Source organism: Haliotis cracherodii, unplaced genomic scaffold, assembly GCF_022045235.1.
Source record: "Haliotis cracherodii isolate W230 unplaced genomic scaffold, xgHalCrac1.p SCAF_5, whole genome shotgun sequence".
Taxonomy (NCBI): domain Eukaryota; kingdom Metazoa; phylum Mollusca; class Gastropoda; order Lepetellida; family Haliotidae; genus Haliotis; species Haliotis cracherodii.
Window position 1 is genome coordinate 31,980,286 of NW_027266308.1, and position 27,693 is coordinate 32,007,978.

At 37.1% G+C, this 27,693-nt stretch overlaps 1 protein-coding gene across 1 annotated transcript in view; it reads right to left on the reverse strand.

The window, feature by feature from the left end:
- The window catches only part of LOC139443895 (F-box/WD repeat-containing protein 7-like), a 65,363-nt gene that overhangs the window by 28,920 nt on the left and 8,750 nt on the right, over nucleotides 1-27,693 (reverse strand). The window contains exons 9-10 of the mRNA XM_071224781.1: nucleotides 14,910-15,034; nucleotides 8,933-9,008 (exon numbers count right to left, since the gene is read on the reverse strand). Coding sequence (XP_071080882.1) covers nucleotides 8,933-9,008; nucleotides 14,910-15,034 — 201 coding nt within the window. The remainder of the gene's footprint in view (nucleotides 1-8,932; nucleotides 9,009-14,909; nucleotides 15,035-27,693) is intronic.

Sequence of the window (27,693 nt, forward strand, 5' to 3'; positions counted from 1 at the left end):
TTCTTATTTTGTGGTCAGATTTAAGGGAAATAATTAAATCCTTAGTGTTCTGAACAAATCTGAGTGCTTTTACATTGCTTGAAAAATTCCTCCAAATTTAGTTTCATCCCTTTCGTTGTTTCTGAGATGAAGTTAATGAACAGAAGATGGACTGACGGACAGATGACGGATGGCATACCATTGGACCTTCGGACCTGGTGAGATGGTAAAATTTGGCCCTAAATCAGATTAAACTGTGCACTATGCTGAAATTGTTTGAAGATTTGCCCCTGTTTAACATTACAACATTTATCATCATTAAACCATCTTTGATGTCTTGAAACTTAACATACATCATATTAAAAAAAGCATAACATTCTAGAAGCTCAATTTTCATTTAAAGCTGCTTCCATTATTTTGTAATTTAATTATTTTCCATATGCATCACAGTTTCAAGTTGAACTTTGCATAAGAAACTGAGAAGGTGTATGTTCGCATGAAGTCAGTCCCTTTTGCTGAATCATCAATTTTGCACCAAATAGTTGTTCACATTCCCATTACCGGTAAATTCTGCTACTGTTGGTATTCAGTCTGTGTTTTTACAGACCATATTTCCTTAAACAGATGACACTTGTGTGTTTTGTTGAGACATAATGTCCTAGCATTTCTTTGAGACATGGACTCTATTTCTTCATTACTCTTGTAGAATAGGTCTTCAGCAACCCATGCTTGCCGTAAAAGGTAACTATGCTTGTCGTAAGAGGTGACTAATGGGGTCTGGTGGTCAGACTTGGTTTGATGCATGTCATCGTATCCCAATTGCATAGATTGATGTTCATGATGTCAATCACGGGATTGTCTGTTCCAAACTTGATTATTTACAGACCACCGTCCTACGGCTGGAATATTGCTGAGTGCAGCGTTAAACATAAATCAAACTATTTCTTCATAGCTTACTGAATAAATCAGCCCCCAGTCTACCCACACATTTTAACAATAATTGTACCTGTTCGAGATGCACACACTGCTAAATATAACAGCTTGCAGTCACCTGACTGTTGAACCTCTCCTGCATTGTGTGATGAAAACTCAATGATAATGTTTATCATAAAGAAAATGGATATTTCTTGAAAAGTGCACTTTGCAATTTTTGTCGTTGCTGTAAGCAATATTTCTTATCACCATAATGGCTTGTTTTCACTTTACAAGTGATCTGCAGCTATCTTTTTTAATTAATAATTACTATATTTTATGATTCCACTCAAAGTGGTGAGGACTATGACTGTAATAAGTACTTAACTGATCGGGTTCAGCAGACTGCGAAGTAACGCATCCTGTGTTTTAGTAAGCATTAAGTGTATTATACACCTGATCGCTATTTTTACAATATAGTTTTGAACTGGCGTCTATAAGAGACCCTGTGTCTATTTGGGGAAAATACAGTAAAATATGGGCCTTTCCTGCTTCATTCATTTATACCATTTAAACGTTCCATGTACATTTACTGTTGTCTGCAACTGAGGAAAAAAACTTGTTGACACGTAGTTGTATACAATTGTATAACAATGATATGCATAAGAATAACTTATATAGGCCCAACCCCTAAGATACCATCAACCATCTTGACCTTGACCTGTTCGTCTTTCTGTGAATTAAGGCAGCCAATTAGTTAATTCAAAAGTTGAAGAAAACAGGTATTGTTCCTTGAAAAAAATTCCACAAGTGTGGTTATCTTTGCATGATTTAAAAAAATAACAAAAACAAATCCAGACTCAATTAATTATTAATATCATCATTGACATGATGTCCTAAATGTCAATATGTTGTAAATGTATTTAATTAAAATGTCAGAACATATTGATCCTATTTTCTGTAACAAAAAAATGCAATGGTTATAATTTGAAGTGACAAATTCCGAATGATTTTGTCTGTTTGTGTCTTGATTAAAGATGCACTCAGCAATATTCCAGGTATATGATGGGGGTCTGTAAATAATCAAATTTTAACCAAATCTAATCCAGTGATTGACGTCATGAGCATCAATCTACGCAATTGGGATACGATGACAAGCATCAACCAAGTCATTAAGCCTGAACACCCGATCCTGTTAGTTGCCTCTTACGTCAAGCATGTCCCTTTTACGGCAAGCATGGGTTGCTGAAGACCTATTCTAACCCGGATCTTCACGGGTAGGTTCCAAATAAACATGTTACAGGTTCAATCATACCAAATACATCCAAACTATACAAAACTATACCCAAGCACAGACCATGCACATTCACGGACATTTTTCTAGCAGACAAGCCCCTTTAAATTCCTGTAAATCCATTTCCATATACCAAATCTTGTCATGTAGGAATAACAGAGTTCCTGGCATAGAATTACACCATTGCCTCTGCACTATGTCTATTTGCAATAAACACCCATTCCAAACTCCATGCTCATTTCTCTTCCATGTGTTCTTGATACTGACATGCGTACATTACTTCGGTGGGATTCGTTCATGCGGAGGAGTAACACCGAAGATGCATTTGGTGCAGTTTTGACACAAATGTCAAAACAAACCTGACATCATCAATTAGGGCTAATAAAACAGCTCTTTCTTCCTTGCACATTTCAAAGTCTGGTACACTGAACCCAAACAAAAACTGCTAATTCCAAAAAAATGCGTAGACTTTGTTTAAGTCATTAAGTACAGGGATTTATTAAGCATTTTGGGTTTGATTTGATAAATCATGTGTTCATCTTTATCACAAATGTTGCAGATTTCATGAAGAGAGGTGTACTGAATACACTTTCAAAAACTACAGAGCAAATATTTAAAAGGCAAGGCATAGGTTGGAAAGTCAAAAGACAAAATAATACCGCGGTAATAAACAAATCCCATTTTGTACTTAAAAGGGGCCTTGATATTATCATTGTATGAATCAGTGATAAGCGACAGCACTTTTCAAAATATCTTTTTTAACAATATCTTTTCCTTTGAACTGAACAGCCATAAAAAAATTAATCTAATGATCAAAAAGATGAAATGTTGCCACTTAATAACAAATTCAACATTCATATACCATATAAAAATATTTATTTTTTCAATAATTTAATAGACATATGCTTCTTTCTAACAGCAGGCGTTGACGTGCACATAATATGCTTCCAGTTTCAAGAGGCACTTGATGACAGAGTTGCTTTGAATTCAAACAGTGAGTAAACAAGGTTAAGTCAGCAATATCTGAGCCCTATCATTACACCGCTGGGTACGATGGCACACCAGACCACCCATAGCATATGCTGAAAGTCAAGCCTGCTTAAAGTTTATGATTTTATGTGAAGACTTTTTTCTGGGTTTATGGTTTTGAAAAAAAATAATCTGAAAAAATGTCTTTCATTCTGTAGGAGAAATTGTGCATACCATAGGTCAAACAACCATACAACAATAGGTTACATCAAAAGACAAAAGGTTACAGTAGGTTACATAAAAAAACAAGCCCAACACTGTGCAAATAGTTACATACTTAGCATACACACACTTTTATTCCTTTCACATCAACCGAGGTATGTTTAAATTAAAAAAAACCAAAACATTATATTTGAGTGAGTGAGTGAGTGAATTTGGTTTTACGCCGCTTTTTTAGCAATATTCCAGCAATATCACGACGGGGAACACCAGAAATGGGCTTCACACATTGTACCCATGTTGGGATTCGAACCCAGGTCTTCGGCGTGACGAGCGAACACTTTAACCACTTGGCTACCCGACTGCCCCTATTTTATTTGAACCAATATAAACCTTTTATCTATTTCATTCTTCCTATACATATTTTATTTGAACCAATATGTATAGGAAGAATGAAATAGATAAAAGGTTTATATTTATGCACAAATGTGTAGTTTCTTGGCCTTAGATCCTACCCCACAATGAAACATGTTACATGCGGTGTCTTTCTTAAGCAAGATACTCGCAATATGGCTATGTTCACCCAGCAGTGAATGGGTACCCGGTAGGATGAGATGGTCATGTGACTGTTAAAATTATAGAACCTCCTTAGGCAGGTTTTATACTCCCCAGTGAGGAAATCCAGTGATCCATTGCCTGGCCATGTGTAACGCTTTGAACATGCTTCATTTGGGACATTAGAAATATACACATTAAATATGTGGTTTGCAGAATAAGAAATGCAATATTCTTCCGGTGACCTTTTTGACCTTGCATTGGCCTATCATGAAACAAGCTGTTTTGTTGTATCAAAATTCTTATCTAATGTTGTATGTATTCAAGAAAAGTTTAGGTGAACTACAGAACCTTGTGCCTCTATATTTTGGCTTACCATTAATTCTAAAAATAAATAAATATTTGAAGATTAAACATTTTTTTCTTATTGGAATGTTTTACATTTCAAATGACATGACATGGGGTCAGACAGTTTAGCAGGAAGAAAACAGATTTTTCTAATGTTTACCCCAAATAACTTCACACAAAGCAGACTAAACTAAAGTATCATACCTCCATGTCCCAATGTTGAGATCTGATTGGTTCACGTGATTGGATCATGTATGTGTCCCGTCTGGTAGGGAAATAAATTTCTGAGCAGGAGAATAAATCTCTGATACCCCGCCATGAAGAAGACAGGATGCACATGCATTTCTGAGGGGGAGAATAAATCCCTTATTCCCCGCTTCAAAGCTAAAAATGTCGTGTATTTACAGAGTGAATGAAAGTCACGTGACATAGCACAAGTTAACCTCAGCTCAATCGAGCAGCTGTTTTCTATCAATTTTGAATTTGTTTTAATTCTTTTACAATGGCAAATTAAAACATGTCGGTAAGATCAATCCGTTGTGGCAGTATCACGATGGTTCAGGTTTTTTACCACAAATGTAAATGCATGCTTGGGTGCATGTGCATGCGTATATGTCCATGCAGACATTTAAATAAATACTCCAAATCTCTTACATAACATAGACACATTTGACAAACAATTGTCATGTTAGAACTAATTTTAGTCCATTTTCGTTGAATATTCAGAATTGTATTACGTATGAATGAAACATATTCTGATAATTGCGTGTGTTGTGGCCAGGTGCCACAATGAGGGATTGCCTGGTACTGCTGAATGAATCATAACTTGTACATGTCACAAAAAGATGGTTCTATTTGTTCATGTTACTGTGTGCAGTGAAACCTCACCTGTTCAGGCATTTCTTACACATCTTGCAAAATGGTAAAATGATTTCTAATGAAGATATTTTAAAACTATTTAGACCTACAACAAATGAGGAATTGCTGATGTTGCCAAGGAATGTAACATATGTGCTTTTGTCACATGTGACAGTGGCAGCTGTAAGATTTTCAAACTGGGACCATATGGTTGGTTTAGCACCATCTTGAACATTATTTCAGTGATCTCCCAGCTTGTCAGCTTTGTGTGGGAGGAAAGATTGAAGTGATGTTTTCCACTTCAGTAAAACAGTATGAAGCTGAAAGTCCATGGATCATTATGAATGCAAATCTGGCCTAAGAAATGGATCCTGGCATGACCAAGGGACATAACCCTGTACAGCCAACTGACACTTGGTCAACAAGTGCACTTTGATAAAAATTATATGCTGCAATATTAGTACAGAAAGAAAACCATTATTTGAATTGATCTAAATATTAAGTGAGTGAGAATTTGGTTTTGTACTGCTTTGAACTTTATTTCAGTTATTCATGTTGTGTCACCTTAATGCATAATGTTGGAGGGAAGCGATGTGCAGAGCAGTTTGAAGTATCTTAGACAACTGGACCACCCATGCCCCCAAACTGTGAAGACAAACATTAAAGGGGTTCCAATACCAAGCCTAATTATTTATGTATAAATATTGTCTGTATTACTGATAATTATTTGTGCATACATATATATTGTCTGTATTGCAGATAATTATTTATGTATAAATATCGTCTGTATCACTGATAATTATTTATATATAAATATTGTCTATATTACTGATAATTATTTATGTTTAGATATTGTCTGTATTACTGATAATTATTTGTGTGAAAAAGTGTCTGTATTGCTGATATTTATTTGTGAGTAAATATTGTCTGTATTACTGATAATTATCTATGTTTAGATATTGTCTGTATTACTGATAATTATTTGTGTGTAAAAAGTGTCTGTATTGCTGATAATTATCTATGTGTAAATAATGTCTGTATTAATGATAATTATTTATGTGTAGATATTGACTGTACAAATATTGTCTGTTTCAGTGATAATTATTTATGGCTAGATATTGTCTGTATCACTGATAAGTATTCATGTACAGATATTGTTTGTCCAATTTATACATGAAATGATAGAATGTAAATATAAAAAAACTGTTTTTGAAGCAGTGAATCTGCTACCCATGTAAATAACAAAAACAAGCTACAGCAAGTCTACATGAAGCCAAATATTTGAGCAAGGGCAGGGCATTTACCTTGTCATTGTAGATTATGTCAAATTTGTAAAAATCCCCCCAAGCACTTAAATAAAGGGGCTTATAGTCACACATGCCTCCCGTCCCTCACTCAGGGCTGGAGAAGTACACAAGTGAAACACACATCTGATACTGTCACTGACAGCAATCATGAAATATATCATCACAATGCTGCACTGGTGACTGCTTGGAAATAACTGAAATTGAACACATTTGGCTCTGAGTCAACAAGAGAAAAGTCTACATATTTAAAGGTGCATGACCAGATCTAGAGTCGCAAGTTTACTTAAGTTGACTTTTTTGATTGCGTTTACACAGGTATAAAAGTGAAAAATGGTGTGTACACTGTGTTAATTTGTGTGACTCATTAGTCATGCCAAGTTTATAACTTACACTTCCATAAACACCCAAAATATATTGAAGTTAGCAATAATAACCTCACAAATTTAAAATCATACACAAGATGTTGATATGAAATCAGTGACCACAATAATGCAAAACAGGTCTCATTTTTTAAGTCTAGAGAAAATTGTAAACCAATAGTTATTGTCTTCTCCAATCTGATTGGTCAGCCTCCCTCGTCGGATATCATTCGATTCACACAAATCCACATAAGCCCCTTACAGGCTTAGGAATCAATAAACAGTACTATTTCTCAAGACAAGTCTTAATGTCTCAAGAAATTTTTTCCTAGCCACAGTTTAATTTGGGAACCTTTGAGGATGTTTTCGGTTTTGACATGGATGATGCCACACTGGAAGAATTCCGGAATGATGATGGCAAGTATTTCATGATAATTGACGCCTCTATCAAGTCTATGCTTACATTAGGAAAATAATGCTCATTTTACAAACAAAATCTTGATGATGTAACAACGTTAATCTGTAAACAAACTGTAAAAGAAATACATCTGCATATATAAAAAAAATATTATTGCATTTTCTAAGATTACAACAACAAAAAATGCCATGGAATCACATGCAATTTATTTATTTCATTTTGTATCTGAGTTTTTCTTTATATGGGAGCATGACTTACTTGAAATTACATTTGTAATGTAATGCGTGATAACTGATATCAGAGAACATGGATTGGGGTGTACACTGTCAATTCAAACTAAACGTAAAAAAATGTCTGAAATAAACAAGTATTAACAGATCAGAGGAGACCTACCATTGTAATTCTGATCTTGCATGTTTTAGGCTGATAAGGACATACAAAGAAACAGTCCAGAAAAATTAATAACTGATTTACAAGTATCTGTTTTATTAACGTGTTCTAGATACAGCTAGAATATTACTGAATGTAATGTTGAACAACGTTTACTCACTCACTCTTGAGATTCAGTTGTGACCGATCGTTACTGAGTTTTCAGGGATGGAATCCTCCCTTTACCTGCAGCATGTGGGGTCACCAGTCACCAGTCAACTGGATTGATCCAGGCTTTTATTGTCACTTGTCACTAGACGGACAATATGGATCAACAATGTTGTGTTAAGATTCATGTCTGTACGTCTGGTGTATCTTGTATTTCATTCCTCATCTAACTTGAATTAAAACATTTACACTTGCATAATCTTTAAATCACCACCATAGGGAGTCCCCAGCAACAATTGGTAAACCAGGATAAGTTGAACCATCTCAAAAAATGTGTTTGAGACAAGTAGGTGGTGCACAGAATTTGGGCAACCATATTTGGTTTGTAACAGGTGGAGAGGGTGTACGCATGATGTGCATGTGATGAAATTGATAACGCTCCCGTAGACACACATGTTGCTCATAAGACTGTTAAGAGGTAGTCAATACCAGAATTCTCTAGTAGTCGTTTGATAGAAGTTACTTACAAACAAATAAACAAGTCAAAGATTGTCAAGCATGGCTGGATCATACATTCTCAGGCTCGAAAATCGGGCTATAATGTCATAAATTCCATGGCGAAAGAATGTACAAATAAATCTCGAGCATTGTCAAAAGCTAGCATTGCCACTGGTCTGTCTGTACCTGTGCTAGAGGGCATCAGATCGAAGGTAACGCTTGAGACAAAGGCGAGAGTAGTTTTATTAACCCAAGTAAGTCGTGAAATCGTCCAGTGATCAAATCCCAACTTGACAATTTTGACAAGTGTGCTGTTCTGCCAATTGGTACACAATTCATATGTAGTGCGAAAAAAACTGCCAACACTAGACAGTAACATACATATGTCAACCATTGTTTGATGACGTCATTCAAATCCAGCGTGATGCCATTTCTTTCTCACATGTGCTTGAGCACACATACAAAGAAAACGCTAAGGAATATTACGATAATATTTGCATTTAGGAGATTTCCGATGTGTGGGTGTAAATGAGTATTCAACACCTGGAACTGGTAAACAACTCCTAAAAAAAATGTTTGCCGATGGGAACACATATATGGAGGTGTTATTGAATATTTGATACCTGGAACTTTTTTGAGTACTGTGAGTGTTCATGTTTATACATCTGCAATGACGTACCTGCCAGATTCCAGATGATGACAGCACTGTCGGAACACCCTGACGCTATCACTTCCTTGTTGTAGGCGAGGCAGTACTGCAATAAACATGATATGGTGAGGGAATATTGAGTGAGTTGGGTTCAACACCGCGTTGTACAGAATGTCTTCATGCCACAGTGTGTCTGCTCCATCGGGAGGGAAGCTCAATGTGATGCACGTCTTTACCACTTTCGTCAAACCAATGACAGAGTCGCAAAGTTCTGACAAAGGATTAAATAAGGGCAAAATGGTAATAAAGCCCATGATTGTAGGATCCTGGCATTCCTAAGGAATGCAACTCTACACAGCAAATTGCAGTGCTAAAGACAACTGTTCTGTCTGTGCCTACACAGAGTAGTATTAGGATGGCTTCATATCTCTACTGTACAGTTCCAACCTTGTTCTTACTTCTACCATGGGCCAGGCAGATGTGAGGGGTCGTCACACTCAGATTGTCTAATCAAGCAATAATATATCATTTTCCTACATTTTATATATGTCAGGAAAGATTGAATACTTCACAGCGGAATATTCCAGCTATATGACGGCGGTCTGTAAATAATGGAATCTTTTTCGAATAAAATCCAGTGATTGACATCATTGCAATTGGGATACAATGACATGCATCAACCAAGTCAACGAGCCTGTTCACCCAATCCTATAATTTCAAAACTTAATTAAAACAAAAACAAAAGGTTACATGTCAAAATATGAACTCATCTGACAATTTCTCAATTATTCCCCAAAATATAAATTTTACAATTGCAAAAAATTAGAGAATAAAAACAAATAATGATGATTTATTTGAAGTTGTACGGTAGTACAGGTTTCATGAGTGACAACACTAACAGCATTGAAGTAGCCTTGTTACCAGACACACAGATGGTCAATAGTCATTAGGCATAGAGCTTCATATATACTCCGCCTCCTGGGGTTCATTAGAGCCATGGCTGTCAGTGTGGTCTGGACAAACTGCAAGTTTTGGACATTTTGCCATCATTTATCACATTATCTAGCTCCTGTAATTCTGTATGCTTTTATGCAGGATCCGTTGTGAGCTGATTCTGAGTGTTGCTGACTGACAGAAACATATAACAGAAGTAAACATGAATATGGAATCGATTCACAAGGAACCACGTATTTTGGAGCAAGGTGTATTCAACTTGTAAATGTTGGAATTAAAAAAAGTTAGTGTGTCTTATCTCGATTTGAAATAAAGTAGCATAATTGAATCCTGAATAGGTTGTTTTGGTACTCAAAGTTTGTTTGTTTGTTGTTTAATGCTGCACTTAGCAATATTTCAGTTATCTGATGTTCACCTGTACATAAGTGAATCAAGAACAGAATATCTATGCCGTCAGGTCAGGGTATGACGCACTAACAACCAAGTCACCGAACCTAACCACCCAATCAAATAAATGCCTCTTACAACCAGCATGCATTGCTGGGTACCATTTCTTACTGTTTAATTCTTCAATCAGGTAATGGCGCTATGGTCTAATGGATAGAGTGTCTGCAGAAGGTCCATGGTTCAATTCCCTGGTCGCATCATACCAAAAGATTGTTGTTTCCCTTGCTGGTGCAAGGGTTAAAACAAGACTGGTCAGGTTGGAGTCATAACACTGTGTCTGACAGCATCATGGTATTCAAGTGGGTTAGCACTTTGAAACCAGCAGTAGTCTGGACTAGTACAAGAAAACATGCACAAATGTGAAACCCCATTTCACCTCACCCCTTCAGTCAGGTGAGCTAATATCAAGTAGAACTAGTAAAGTACAAACCACCTCTCAAGAGTAAACAACGCACCAGCCAAGGAACCCACAAACATCTATATCTGTTAATGTGATCACTCCTGTGCTTGGAACATCATGACTCTGTCTAATGAGGAACCTGCTTCCCTTCATTAAAAATGCCATGTTTTTGAAAACGCTCTTTATTGTCTGCATGACATTGTATCGGATGCTGACTAGACAAATGGAAGACAATTAATTGTGTGTTAAGGGACAGTTTAAAAAAACAGTAATATTTCATTTTCTGTTTATTTTTGACGGTAATAAAAGTGAAAGCTAATTATGTTCAAGATAATAACTAATGTTGATCTGGGAGTTAAGATTTACTTTCTTTAGCATTAAATGAAACAATTTTTACAACTTTGAAAAAATGTAAATAATTGAATGAGTATGCAGCATATATTTTTAAAGGATATACAAAACATAAACTAATTGGTGTAGAAAGTGATCGTATCTTGCACCTTGCAAGTTTCATGCTGAATGAATAGATAAGGCTTGAGACAGGTGGAAGAGATTGATTCAGGACAGGTTTTAGAAGTTTGCCATCCATCACCCCTTCAGTGTGGGAGGCAGGAAACAGATACAGCAATACTGTATGTGAAACCATCCTCAGCACCCAGGGGTGTATTCACCCCCTGGTTCTAATAACACCCTTGGGCATCTGCAGCAATATCACAGAGGGGTATAAGGTTGTCTGGAGTGGAGTTAGTTTATAGCTGACTTCACATATTGTACCCATGTGGGGTATGAAACCCAGATAACAAGGAAATCACGACCACTTTGGTAAAACAAATCTGGTGATGGCATATTTAAGTTCATAGCTGGAATATTGCTGTGTTCGGCATTAAACAACAAACCAGCCAACCAACTTCATCATGAGGGTAAATCTGGGATTCAAACCCTATCAGGTCATCATTGGGGGAAATAGGCATGTGAATTTTCACCTTCATTTGCCCTGTGGTTTCTGAGGAGATTTTTATAATTCAAAAAAGGTATTTTAAGAATATTTAGGACAAAAAGTGCAAAAATCAAATAAAGGTTAAAACTCAAAATATTGCAAAACAGAATGTACATATTTATTATTATTTATATTTACTATTATTTACACATGTACCAAATATCATTACATTTAAACTTAAACAGTTGATAATAATGGCCACAAAGCATTTTCAGGTGAGCTTAAAATGTACAATGGAAAATCTATAAAAAAAACATATTTTCTGCCATTGCATATTTCCTCTCACGTTCTCAGCCAGAATAATCCATGCAGATAATAAAGATAATGTACTGCCATTCCATGATGAACCTAACTACCTGGTTGTAAACTTGCACACAATGTCCTCCTTGTGCGTACATATCTGCTCTGATTATCAGTTTAATCATGTCTCGGGGATCACACGGCTGCCTGATATACACCCCAGTCTGAGACAACAGCTGTCAATTAGAAATAGACGCTACCCTAATGAGGATGAAATATGAGGTCTATTTCAGAGATAGGTTGGGTAGGTTTTTCTCACAATGGCCAATTAGTAGGGGAAAATTGTAATTTGAGAAGGGTTCAAAAATTACAATTTTATAAAAAAGCTTTGACGTTTGGAAAATTTCATAGTTTTGTTTACTAAAACGAAATCTTCTTGAATCAATGTCTTCTCAGATAATAAAAAGACATATTCTTTTTGCCCATTTTAACACATGTTGTTAATATAAGATCCTAAAAAGGAGCATATAAAATCCCAAACTGGAAGATTTTGCATTTTTTCGAAAAGAAGTCAAAATAACATAATCTAATATTCATATTCAGTAATTGAGATGACAAGATGATTAGTGTGTTGAACCAGATGGTACATGTACATAGTAAAATATTCTTCATTTTTAAATACAGAACATAAAAATGCAAAGGTTAAAAAGCTACATTTGGTTGAAAATGCTAATTTTCTGTTTAGAACTCCATCAAATAAGAAGTTCAATTGTTTATTTTGTAACAATTGGTACACTAATTATGCGACTCCAAAAAACCAAATTCACACTTATGTTGTTTGTTTGTTTGTTTGTTGTTTAATGCCACAATCAGCAATATTCCAGCTTTTTGATGGCAGTCTAAAAAATAATCAAGTCTGGCCCAGACAATCCAATGATTGACATCATGAGCATTGATCTATACATTTGGGATACGATGACATGCATCAACCAAGTCAGTGACTCTGACCAAACTCGTTAGTCGCCGCATGGTCTACTTTTACGGCAAGCATGGGTTGCAAAGACCTATTCTATCCCTGGATCTTCACTGGTCTGAAACTTATGTACAGGTTTTGCAAATGGAATAGCTTGTGGTGGTTCAAATACAGATACAATACAAATACATTTGAGTAGCTGAATATTCCTAATTTCATTTAAGTGTGATGGTTCAGCAGGAAAAATTAAAAAAACAGTTAAAATGTAGGATATTCCAAACTTACAACCTAAAAGATTTATGACAACGATTCCATATTAACTTCCTGCATTGCACAGTTTTCTGTCCCAATCCATCCACAATAAGTGGCAGTTACAAATAAGTTGGAATTTTATACGTTTATTTCTGGATTTGAGTTTTTTGTTTTGTCAGTCGATCTATAAAACGAAAACTAATGAGGTGTATGTTTTACTATTGATTTCAGAAAATTAGAATACACTTCAAAAGTATTCCAACTGCAGGGTTCCCATTCAGAATGTCAGGAAGTCAATGAAGGGGGGGCTTGTCATACATTAATGTTGATAATCAAAGATTTAGGGGTTAACCCCTTCGAGTCTAACAATAAATAATACTGTACCCAACATATTTTAAAACCAATTGCAATTTACATTTAAGAGTTAATCCTTTTTGCATTCCATTTATGAACATCTTGGAAAGAGGTTAACCTATTGGACTCAATCTTAGTCCAAGATCTCAAAAGTAAAACTTGGAAATTATTTCTCCTCATCACACTTTGCCATTGTCATGGTGTTATGAGACATCCCTGTCATCTGTTGAATGATCATAAACATCTCCCTGACAAAGTTCATTTTTCTTCATGAGAATGACTTCAGGACAGTATAGGTGTCAAAAATGTTTTCAATCTAACAAATCTCATATATTATTAGATAGTTTTCTGCAGCAAATTCATCACATAGCAAACTGACATTATCAGCTACTTCACACAGTGAGATATCTCTGGGAATAGCTCGCCCCTGCTTTCATATACATCCAGTCGATCAGGCTGGTCCTGAGACAACTGGGAAAAAATATTAAACATGAGAAAATATGGCGTCTGTGTTATCTAGCAATGACACCTGGATGTCTTGAAGCAGCTGAGGTAGATAGCCTCCAGTATCACACAATCACTTCTGACATGGGCATTAATCTGGGGGAATTATGTGATGACGGTGAGTAGGGGGAGAGACAGGGCGGAGGGAGTAGGGACGAGGGTGGACAGAATGGGAAGACAGGAGGGGAGAACTAGTTGAAGCAGGGGGAAAAGAGCATGGATGAGGGTGGAGAGAATGGGAAGACAGGAGGGAGGAAGTAGTTGAAGCAGGGGTAAAAGAGCATGGATGAGGGTGGAGAGAATGGGAAGACAGGAGGGAGGAAGTAGTTGAAGCAGGGGTAAAAGAGCATGGATGAGGGTGGAGGGAATGGAAAGACAGGAGGGAGGAAGTAGTTGAAGCAGGGGGAAAAGAGCATGGATGAGGGTGGAGAGAATGGGAAGACAGGAGGGAGGAAGTAGTTGAAGCAGGGGGAAAAGAGCATGGATGAGGGTGGACAGAATAGGAAGACAGGAGGGAGAAAGTAGTTGAAGCAAGGTGGAGGGAGTAAGGATGGGGGTGGAGAGAATGGGAGGACAGGAGGGGAGAAGTAGTTGAAGCAGGGGGAAAAGAGCATGGATGCGGGTGGAGAGAATGGGAAGACAGGAGGGGAGAATTAGTTGAAGCAAGGTGGAGGGAGTAAGGATGGGGATGGAGAGAATGTAGGTAGGAAGTGGAAGCTGGATGGAGGGAGTAAGGATGGGGGTGGAGAGAATGTGAGGCAGGAAGGGAGAGGAGGTGGAAGCAGGATGGAACAAAAAGGAAGGGTCCTGTTCACTCACACACAATAACCCAGATCACTCACTCAGTCCACTACTGACTAGCTTGTGAGACATCAGCATTACTTACAACTTCTCCATCATGTCCGGACAGGATGTGTGTACATTTCCCACTGGACATGCTCCAGATCCGGAGATCCTTGTCTGCACTTCCACTCACAATCTTCTCACTGTCAAACTGACAGCAACTGATCACTGAAACATAACACATGCCATGGAACACTGCAATCAATTGCTCGTCTCCACTGCCTTCAGTCAAGGCACCTGACTGGAAACTGACGCTACCAATCTACTGATGAAATCCAGTTTCAATTACCTTACCTGTACTTACATGCAATTGTCTATATAAAATCCACCCATCCATCACAATCACTGTTTTGATTCATTCCTATCCAGGACTTATTCTTAATGTGTAATCTGCTACTCGTTATCAATGAGTGAGTGAATTAGGATTTATTGCCACTTTGAACAGCATTTTGATAATTCTGTGTCAGCTCAATGTGGGAAGAATACCAAAATTCAAAGATATGAACACATATTCGAAGCTATTTCATCTTACTCTGAAGGATGAGGTGTGATAATACACTGGAAATGTCAAACGGGAAATTTGAAAGATTGGTGTGAAAATTATTGGAATCAAAGGCAGTTGAAAACTTATTTTTAACACTTGTTAGTTCAGGACTTCAGGCATGATCAAGTTTGAAGGTATGACAGAAATGACTTAAATTGGCCAATTTTTTAGACTTCCAACTATGCACAAGACTGTGATGCAAGACAAATTGATTTGCAATTGTTTGTTTTAAAGACTTGCTCATGTTTGCACACTTTAACCTTAACCTTAGACTAACATCTAGTCTCTGAAATGAACATATCATACAGAAAAAAACAGCTGTTCAATTATCTTAATAAAAGTATTATAAAAAGGAGCCCAGAGACTCTCTTCATTTTCACTGCAGTAATCTAGACTTGCCAAACAGAACAGACTTGCATGGGCTGTATTTGATATATTTGTATCAGGGTCTGTAAGACAGACTACCTTAACCTATGCGTTTATGCAAGTGTTTAATTAACAAAGTCTAGTTCTCATTTGAGAACTTTCACAACGACTTTTAAACGTTTTGCTCCTATCTTAATGTATGCAGATCGAGTGGGTCAAAGAAGGCTTTTCATATCTTGTAATCATGCATTATTGCCATGGTGCTCCAGTAATTCCTCAAAAACATATTTACATATTGCAAAAAGCAATTCAAATGTCATTTGTTTTCATTAAGTTCAAAATAAGTATTTGAAATGTTAGATGTACTCAAATGACAAAAATGAAAGATTGTTTGGCAATAGTGACAATTTCACTAGTCTTCTCTCATTTCAATACAAACATGACAGGTATTTTCACAGTTCAATAATTTCAGTCAATGATAAAATACACTTAAGGGGCCCTTGTCATAACTGATAAATATTGTGTCAGGTGAGTTGAGGTGAGGTGAGGTGAGGTGAAATGGGGTTTAACGTGACAAGAGTTTTGCACTTATATTGTGATGTGCCTGCACGTGTGTGTGTGTGCCTCTGTGTATGTGTACTTATACTAGTCTGGACTATTGCTCACCCACTGAGATACCATGCCAAAGTTTAACATGAATATCCCACTCAGACACAGTATACTGACCAGTCCTTGTATTAGCCTTCAAAGCCTAGGGTGCATGTGGCAAGTTTGTAAAATAGCTACCTATTTATATATATTCATGGTACTATTTTTTCCTATTTCTTTGTGATGTTTTCTACAACATAAGATCTGATACTGAAAATCATGAAAGACATTTTACTGTAGTTACCCTGGTTCATAAATGTGTTTATCATTACTCTTCATAAAAGCTGATTTGCCATCACCATGTTGTACAAACCAATACAATCAGCTGAAGATCAGTGAGTGTGAGTGTGTTTGGTTTTACACCGCTTTTAACAGTATTCCAGTTATATCACGGCGTGTCAGCTTAATGTGGGAGGAAAGCCCGAAGTGATGCAGGTCTCAGATATTTACCACTCCGGTAGGTTTCTGGTGTGCCCAAGGGATGCGCCCCTGCACAGTGAATCACAGAGCCTTAGACAACTGGGCCACCAGTGCCCCCAGCTGAAGATCAGATGGGCATCATGATATCATAGCAATATCATACCATCCTGCTTATCACAAGATGGTGATAACAGTCACAAGATACATCTAATCCCAGCACAGCCCTCGAATATCAAATGGTCAGTCCCTAACTGTAAGACACAAATATTTTAATCTGAGGAAATCTTTGGAATTTGTGAATGTGTAATAAGTGATCTAAACTGGAGAAAAGGTTGAATACACATGACTCATAGTATTACTCTAATGTTCAACACCATGTAACAAAAGTCCCAATAAAGCATGTGCAGTGTTACATCTAGCCCGGCGTACTGTATAGTTTTCAGTCAATTACCGTATTCGACGTAATAAGCGCCCCGCACGAATAAGCGCCCACGATAGTATTTGCTAATATAGTGACTAGTGAACAATCCTAATTAGCACCCCTTCCGATTGATCAATGTTCACAAGACTTCTTATTAATTCCCACTCATGTGGTATATGCACCCTTAATTATGGGCCATTATATTCTAGAAAAATATATCTGTCGTACATAAACATTTCAGGCTGTCAGCATAAACCACGAAATGTATCTTTCAACTCTATTTTTTTCATCAAAATAATATTCTAATAAGAGCCCCCTATTTCTAATTTTGAGAGCGCCCTGGGCGCTTATTACGTCGATTACGGTAGTTTACAAACATGGGAGAGGTGAGCTACACTCCCTTCTAAGTTTTTGTCAACCACTATCATGTCCGTTCAAGTGTATAACATGAACACATACAAATGTCCATTTTTTGTTAATAATTCTTGAAATGCTGACATTTAAAAAAATATTTGACTCCCTGAGTTATAATAACTGTCTAAAAGGGCTGTAAAGTAGCACAGCTTGTCATGTTTTTGTTGCATCTGGTTGTGGAAAAAGTTAATGTTATCTGTGGGAGTCTTGAAAAACAACCACTTCATAACAAGGCTGGAATGTGCAGAAAACGTTGTAGTGAGGCGAATGTCATTATATTTCCTCAGTATCTCAGAGGGCACAGCAGCCTCAGATACCAGGATTTTTGTAGAATTGCTGTACCTCAGGCATGCCAATGCCACTCTTGCTCTGATTATGATTTTTGGTCTGTCGAAATCACAACCATGTTTATGTTTCACGACAGATGTCCACGACTTGAGTCACAATGGAGTCATTAAGTGTGTATGGTTTCGGCGATATTCTTATCCGTATCATAGCATGGAACATAAGGAAAGGTCTTCATTCATTGTGATCATATAGTGATAGGAAACAATAAAATGACTATTGGCCTCTAACACAAGCCACTACCACAAACACAAGTCATAAACAGAAACAACTTAACAGAGATAGAAACTAACATTTTCAGTCCCAAGTCTTTATAATGATAACAAATAGCAAAACACTAAAAAATGGCACATTTCTACTAGTCCTTATGATACCTTAACTGTTGGGCAGTTTGGCAAGGACTACTGGAGATCACTAACAGGCCACTAACATAGACCACTATTACACAGGCTACTAACATGCCACTAACACTGACCACGATTACACAGGCCACTAACATAGACCACTAACACAGACCACTAACACAGAACACTAACACAGACCACTAACACAGACCACTAACACAGGCCACTAACACAGACCACTTTTACACAGGCCACTAACACAGACCACTAACACAGGCCACTAACACAGACCACTTTTACACAGGCCACTAACACAGACCACTAACACAGACCACAGTTACACAGGCCACTAATGTAGACCACTAACACAGACCACTATTACACAGGCTACTAACACAGATCACTAACAGGCCACTAACACAGACCACTATTACACAGGCTACTAACATGCCACTATCACTTTTACACAGGCCACAAACACAGATCATGGTTATAAAGACCACTAATGTAGACCACTAACACAGACCACTATTACACAGGCTACTAACACAGATCACTAACAGGCCACTAACATAGACCACTATTACACAGGCTACTAACATGCCACTAACACAGACCACGATTACACAGGCCACTAACATACACCACTAACACAGACCACTAACACAGAACACTAACACAGACCACTAACACATACCATGAACACATACCACTAACAGGCCATGACCACAGACAACTAACACAGGCCACTAACACAGACCACTTTTACACAGGCCACAAACACAGATCATGGTTATAAAGACCACTAATGTAGACCACTAACACAGACCACTATTACACAGGCTACTAACACAGATCACTTACAGGCCACTAACATAGACCACTATTACACAGGCTACTAACATGCCACTAACACAGACCACTTTTACACAGGCCAATAACATAGACCACTAACACAGACCACTAACACAGAACACTAATGCAGACTACTAACACAGGCCACTAACACAGGCTGCTAACACAAGCCATGAACAAGGACCACTAACAAAGACCACTAACGCAGAACACTAACACACACAGACCACTAACACAGGCCACTAACGCAGACCACTACAGGCCACGAACACATACCATGAACAGAAACAACTAACATAAGCAAGCTCCCACTCACACAAGTCACCAACACAGGTCACTTGCAACCGTACACAATAAAAGGGTTCTCTTGCACATTAACAAAGAAGAGCGCATCTATCTATACATATCTTGGGGAAGCTCCTGCTGTGTGGAAGAAAGGTATATGACTTAACAGATGTGGATTATTGCTTGAAAAAACTCCCTTGTTGAGGCAAAAGCTTTTAAAGCCAGAGACAGATCTAAACGATGTTTTAAAACACTTCGTTTTTCTTGAAATGGAGATACCAGTAGGTTGGAATCAATTAAGTGAGGTGTTAAAAAATCAACAAGATTTTTTCATTGCCGACAGCTATATTTACCATAAATCAGGCTGAATGCTTCACATATTGAGTCAATTGCTGCCAATCAGCCAACGCGCTTCTGACAAAATCACCTGGCTTTATTTAAATTGAGAACATACTCACTTTTTAGCTGCTCTTACATCTGCCATTATTTAAAAAAAAATCTGACATGATTCTCCGGCAGAGGAAACCGATTCATTTTTTAAATCGACATCCAAAAGATTTAAGGAAAAGAGTCTGGTATATTTCTTTCAGAAGTGATTGCTGAAATCTATTTACTCAACTGCGATACTTGCTTTAAGGCACATATGATGTTTGGGAATTAAGAGAAATGAACATTACTGCATATAAGAATGTTGTCAATAACATGACTGAAAGCTATGTACAACAGTGACATACCAGGTTGAAATTAACATCAGTGTCAAGTCTTACGGAATGCTGCATTTTCAATGTGTCACATTTTACAAACAACTGAATCGTTAACAAACTAGCTGTTCAAACCAAAATTTCCAACTGATAAGCATCAGAAATATTTTGCCAGATGTAAAAAATTCGCTTCAGCTCGTCAATAAATGATTGCTGTTAAACGTTTACATTTTCTGCTAATTGCTTTCACTTGTGAATACATCTGATGCATAACAGATGAATATTCTGTGAAGTTTGCTTCTGACAGTATGCAAGCATTTATCAGAGACAAAACAGTCTGAAAGTTTCAATTTGGAAACAAAATAGAGATACAATAAGAGATTTATGGGTTTTTTTTACCTTCCGGTAAGTGTTTTCTGCATATTCTGACAGAGAAACCTCAACTGTCTTATGACCAGTTAGCCCCATTTTGTTCTGTGTTTTTTTCTGAAATATTTTGAAATTATAGTTACTGTACATACAGACTGTTTTTTTTAAACAGAGCAAACGTGTTCATTTAAGACATAAATGTTATGCCATGAAGATTGGGAACCAAAATTGTGGTAGTAGAGTAATGGCAGTTGTGGTGAATACAGTTAACTGCTAATTTACATTCGACATCCTCCTGAGGCAATAGCATTAACTGACTATAAAAGTCCAGTTTTGACCCTTGCCAAACTAGGCTGGAATTTCCAGGCTTGATCATAGTGACCAACATAGTAACAATTTGAGTTATGCCCCTTCTATGTCTCTCCTGTTGACCAGATTCCATCTCTCATATCATTTGCATTTGCTTCAAACAAAATGGCGGTGCCCAGTCAAGATGATCTGATCGATAATAAAGGTCGATATTGTAATAAAACAAGTCTTATCCCGGTAAGTGCATCAGATCATTTGAAATATTAAAGATTTGAAAAATATCTGTCGACGGACGGTTGGCGGTACACATGCTTTGCAAATCCTGCAGTCGACCGAAAAAGGCACTTTGAAATCCATATTGTTTATGAACCGGATGTCTAGTTTGTTACGCGACTTTGATTGAACGATGTGTAGACTTGTTAGTCAAGCCAAAATGTAACACTGCAATTCCAGCCTAGTTCGGCAAGGGTGGAAAATGGACTCTCATAGTTAATGCCCTTGCCTCAGGTAGATGATGTTCAAAGGATTGTGCTAACTCATATAATGACACTTGGTACCTGTACGATCTTCCTTGGTAACCTTACCTATCTCATTTGAATGTGTGTTATTTTGAATTTCCTACATTTCATTTCAAGGAAGGTGCATCACCTGTCAAGCAGTTAAAGATAAGTTTCACCCCATACTATATCATGGAATTCGAAGTCTATAGTTTGATCATTACCGTAAAGGTGTTATTGTTTGCTAGTTTTTAATAGATGAAAGGTTGGGCTACTCGCATAAATTTCAGGACACATTTGACTTTTTGTTTTGTTTGTTGTTTGAAGCTGCACTCAGCAATAGTTCAGCTATACGATGGCGGTCTGTACATAACCAAGTCTGGACCAGAGAATCCAGTGATTGACATCATGAGCATGATCAACGCAATTGGGATACAATGACGTGCATCAACCAAGTCAGCGAGCCTGACCACCCTATCCCTAACTCGCCTCTTACGACAAGCATAGTCGCTTTTTACAGCAAGCATGGGCTACTGAAGACCTTTTCTTCCCTGGATCTACATGGGTCTGATGTATTTGAAGCCAGGGGTCAACAATCGCATTATTGTGGTGTCGCGTTAACTTCATGATCTACAGTATTCTAATATCCTAACAAGAGTCAAGTTTGCTCATCAGTTAGGGGCTAATTATTTCTCCCTTCTAATGAAAATGAGCAAAAGTAAATAAGTTGCTATCATGTAACAGGGTGTTGATGATGATTGGTTCTCAGCAATAACTGGTTGCGAGAGAGTGCACATTCAAATTTTGAAAAAAATTGTTACATCTGCATGTGTTAAAATTAACACAAAACACGCACACCCACATCTATCAAAGAGATGCTAGGCTTAGCAGTCACTGAAAAAACACACTTTGTTCAAATTGTATGATGTTTATGATAGCTGTTGCAATCACCCAAATTACATACAGACAGTATCCCAGTTTCACACATGGCACATCATAGAGACCAAGACAGGGCACCAGATAGTGCAGCACAGCTTTAGCCCCTCTTCACATCATTGTGTCGTGAGTTCATAGAATACCCTGAGCTCCACACAGGGATATTGAAGTCATCACTGTGTAACAAATGTGTCACATGCTGCCGTCCTTGTCAATATAGACGGGTTCTTGCCTGTAGTTGCATTGCATCACATTTATGATGTTTAAAGACTAGGGCATGGATGGGTCTGGATTTGTGGACTCCAGTACCTGTGAAGATCAGGGGTAGAATAGGTCCACAGCAAACCATGTTTGCCATAAAAAACAATTACGGTATGCTTGTTGTAAGAGGCGACTAAAGGTATCGGTTGGTCAGTCAGGCTCGTTTACTTGGTTGATGCACGTCATCATATTCCTATTGCGTGGATCGATGCTTATGATGTCAATGACTGGATTGTCTGGTCTAGACTCGATTATTTACAGACCTCCGTCAAATAGCTGGAATATTGCTGAGTGCTGCATTAAACAACAAACAAACAAACTTGCTGATCAATATGATGGCTATAAGAAAAAGACAAATTGTGCTGATATTTTTCCTCCCATTACGGGTCACATCAGAACGACCTTTCATCTGAGAAATCAGAGCATCGTTTTCCAGATCAGGAAACTGACAATCAGAATGTGTTTTCTAATCATGCAACTTTGAAAAGGTAAACGTGGGGTATTCCAAATGACATTTACAGGCTGTACGACTATGTGATACCACCAAAATCTCTAGCTTCATTAGGATAAACATTGGAATGAAGGGAAGTACTACAAATCTCGGCCATCTATTAGACATTCCCGATTGTCCTTTAGTTCAGGTATCAAATTTTGAAACAAGAATTTTGTCAAAAATGTTTTCAAAATGCAGTCTAGAATGAAAGTTGCTAGTTCAAAATTAGTGCCGTTTTGCTCGAGAAAACTGCTCTCTGATTTGCTAATGTTGACTGTTGACTTCTTGTTAGTCATTTCATTGGTCAGTCAAAGGTCATGAAAGGTCGTTCTGATGTCAGCTGTAATGGGATGTCTTCAGATCTTTGTTTAGCAGTAGCTACAACTGAGATCTGATATTAATGAGATTGTGTAAGTTTTCAGAAAATCACACAAGGCTGAAATTGTTTAAGGACATTTCATAGACATTATTTAAAGATGGTGTGTTGGACTGATCCATTAACTGTTGTAGCAGACAGAGTGCTGTAAATCCAAGCTGTTGTTTGATTGGTTAACTTACTCAACAGCCAACCAATGAAATTGCAAACATGTTTGGAACTGACAGCAATCTCAGGAATGTTGTAATTGTCAACAATAAAGTCAAACATTTTTTCCATAGATGTCAATGACCAGTTTGATTATCTGCATAATTAACCTTTATATAATTACCACATTACACTTACTGAATTAAACGGAAACAAGTTATTTCTTGCAGCGATAGTGTCCAACTACCTAAGTTTTATATAGTCAGGAATACTTAGGAAAGTATGTAAATACTGTAAGTTTAAACAATCATAAAATGTCATATCATCAGGAAATCTTCAAAGTAAACACACACAACCTTTATTGATTTCAGTAAATTTAATGCAAACAATGTTATTTCTATTATCCTATTATACAGATTTCAGACTGATAGAAAAGATATAGTTTTGGAATCAGAACTAAAACCTTTCAAGAAACCGAATTAAATGTAAATTCTGAAAGGATTCTTTGAATGTACATCAATACAGTGATTTATCTAGTCTCAGTGGACAATATGTTTACAGAGGAATTCCTTTTGTGAGAGGAGATACCATTTCCAGAATAACATTTGAAACAGTGCTTGTTTTGAAGAAACAGAACTGAAGGGTCATCATTTTTTTTAATTTAATGCTCTCCAATGTTCATAGAACATGCTCTCCAATGTGAATAGAACATGCTTTCCAATGTGCATAAAACATGCTCTCCAATGTGAATAGAACATGTTCTCCAATGTGCATAAAACATGTTCTCCAGTGTGCTTTGAACATGCTCTCCAGTGGGCATAGAACATTCTCTCCAATGTGCAAAGAATATGCTCCCCAATGTGCAAAGAATATGCTCTCCAATGTGCAAAGAATATGCTCTCCAATGTGCATAGAATATGTTCTCCAATGTGCATAGAACATTCTCTCCAATGTGCAAAGAATATGCTCTCCAATGTGCATAGAACATTCTCTCCAATGTGCATAGAATATGTTCTCCAATGTGCAAAGAATATGCTCTCCAATGTGCATAGAACATTCTCTCCAATGTGCATAGAATATGCTCTCCAATGTGCATAGAACTTTCCCTCCAATGTGCATAGAACATGCTGTCCAAGACTGACATTTAGAATAGATTATTTGCCAACCTCCTTTCTACCCCATTTGATTTTGGTGAAAACAGTGTGCCTTTATCTTACATTATACGGTAAATGAACTCAAATCCAAATAAATCAGTGTCATCACTATTATCATTAAAGAATCACAAACACTCAATTCAAAAATTTCTTTCTAAAAGATTGATTGTAACCCGACAATAGTTCAAAGAAGATTTTGTCAGTTGAAATCAACAATATTTGAAATATGTACACAATGAAAAACTGAAGGCCTCAGTGAGATAGAGTTGCCGATATTGATAATGACAAGCAACCTGTTTTATCCAAGCAGAAATCAAAAACATCATCCCATGTGAATTAATTCATCTGTCAAACCAAATTTATCAGAAAATGAATGAAATTTACAAGTCATAATGAAGGGGACAACTGATATTGACAATGTGTCATAGTTGTGGTACTTCCCATCTCGAAATAATAGGAATTCTTTGTGTGTACTCTAAACCACTAACAAAATTTGTCAATTTTTCTCATGCAAGTCCAAATTTTATAATCTTTGCAGCACACTTCATTACCCCTCAAACAATGGGGATATAGCTTCTAATGAGCTGAGATAAAACCAACGATTAATCTTCACAAATAATTCTATTATTCCTGCATATTATCAACTCCTAAATGTGATTTAATTATTAGTCTGCAAAGATTCATTAATTTTCCAAATTGAACAGATGTTGATGAAATATGATCTAGTCTATGACAGACATGAAATGGATTACCCACTGAAATCCCCACCAGGAGGAATGTGTCATTTACCTCGGGGCACAGTTTGAATCAAACTGGGGAAGACATTTTAATTTGTTAAAAAAAGTGTCAAATATTTACAATGACTTAAGAGGAATGAATAGGATTTGTCTGTGACTTCATTTCAACACAACTAAGAAATAAATCAAAATAATTTTAAATAAACGGACTGAAAATATTCCTTAAATAATTTTCTAAAAATAGAAAATTCACATTCAAATGATTATGTATGTTACATTGTTTATATTTTTTGACTGGGTGCAAATACTACATTTCGACGCATAGATTTCAGAATGAATGCCAACAACGTCCATGGTGAAACCTATTTACCATATTTCCTCTACTAAGGGCCAGTTTCTTTTAAGGGCTGGGTACATTTTGAAATACTAGTAAGAATCGGGGTGCTAAGCCGGGTCTGGATCACTTTCAGCTACAGTCACAGTTTAAGAATACGTTCAAGATTCTTCCACTCTTATAGCAACATCAATGCAGAAACTATGGTATCTCTGAGGAACCATCTTTTAATGTCATTTGGTTTGATGTAGCCAGTGAATTGAAGCACTGAAATTCAGCTCTCTCCTTGTAGACTGGACTAACACTTAGTCAGTGAAAAACATGTCTTTAAATTATTTTTTTCTTTGAAAGAACCTTTCCTCTTGGGCTGATTTCAAGCAAACTAGACTTGGTTAGTTTAATCTAGACTTTCCTAGGTTTTAGCACAAAAAAATACCTAAAAAATATAAATTCCACAGTCATGGTGCAGGACAACTTGTAGACCTCTTATATTAGCCTTGCTCCAAGGCTGTACTGAAATCATAAGTCCATGAGTGTATAGTAATTCTATCCTCCTAATAGGCAAGTCTAGATAAATGGACAGTACTAAGGATGCCAGTCTCTTGGAGGGACAACTTGTTCTTATTATTTATATGATCTAGAAATTATGATTTTAACTAATATTTGCCTTTGAGACTTGTGCAGGTCTACTCCTCTATCGGCCAGGTGCTGTGTGAGGTGACTAAATAGATTGGATGGTCAGGTGCAGGAAGGGGTGCCCGTACCTTAATGAGCATCTCATTCACAGATAGACCGACGTAAATATATCTCATTCTGAAAGGTCAGGATGGTTCATCAATTGTTCATCTCATCATCGAGACTACTGTATGTTGAAATATATCGGGTACTCGGGTCGGGTGGGTACTGAGGACCTTACTCGGACCTGTGGTTTGTCATGTGATATATTGTTTATTGACAAAAATGATGTGGAACAATATGGTTACACTACAAGTCACTAATGTTCACATTTCTTTCTGACTATGTTCCCATTCCTTCAGACTATCATATGTTTGAATAAAGATAAAACTTCAGTCAACTTCAGTGTATGCATGACCAGATCATTTCATATGTGTACCTAAAGGGCTGTGGTCAAACTATTCCTAATCGGACATTTTGTACCTATCTCTTGAGGCCTGCAGTAGGTACCCGGGTCGGGTTGGGTCGGGTCGGGTCGGGTCGGGTCGGGTCGGGTCGGGTCGGGTAATAGGTGGGTGGGTACCCGGGTAGTAAATTTGGACTTGTCCAAGCACTATGTTGGATGAATGTTTTCTGCATTTTTCTACAAATTTCCAACTTTAGCTTTCTTCATGGCCCATAAAAGATGACACTTACAAGTCCCCAAACCAAAGCTTAATCACATTGAATTCTTAGTTGTTGCAATGCTCACCATAGCCACTAGTTAGACACAAGTAGGTTACTCCAAGTATGATAAATACATTAACAACGAAATTCAACAAAGACTTGATAGATATTTGTCAAAGTATCTATCCCTAATCAGTAAGCAGAACATTGAATGCAGGCCAGTGTGTTGTGGAGTCTTGTTGAGACTGTAAAAGCATACCATATTCAACATAATAAGCCCTCAGGGCACTCTCAAAATTAGAAATAGGGGGCTCTTATTAGAATTAATTTTGGTGAAAGAGTTGAAAGATTGTAAATTTCGTGGTTTATACTGACAACCTGAAATGATACACAAGAAAAGTTTTCGGTATTATACACGGCAGATATATTTTTCAAGAAATTAATTGCCTGTAATTAAGGGTGCATATAACACATGAGTGCTTATTATACACGAATAAGTAAGTCTTGTGTACATTGATCAATCAGAAGGG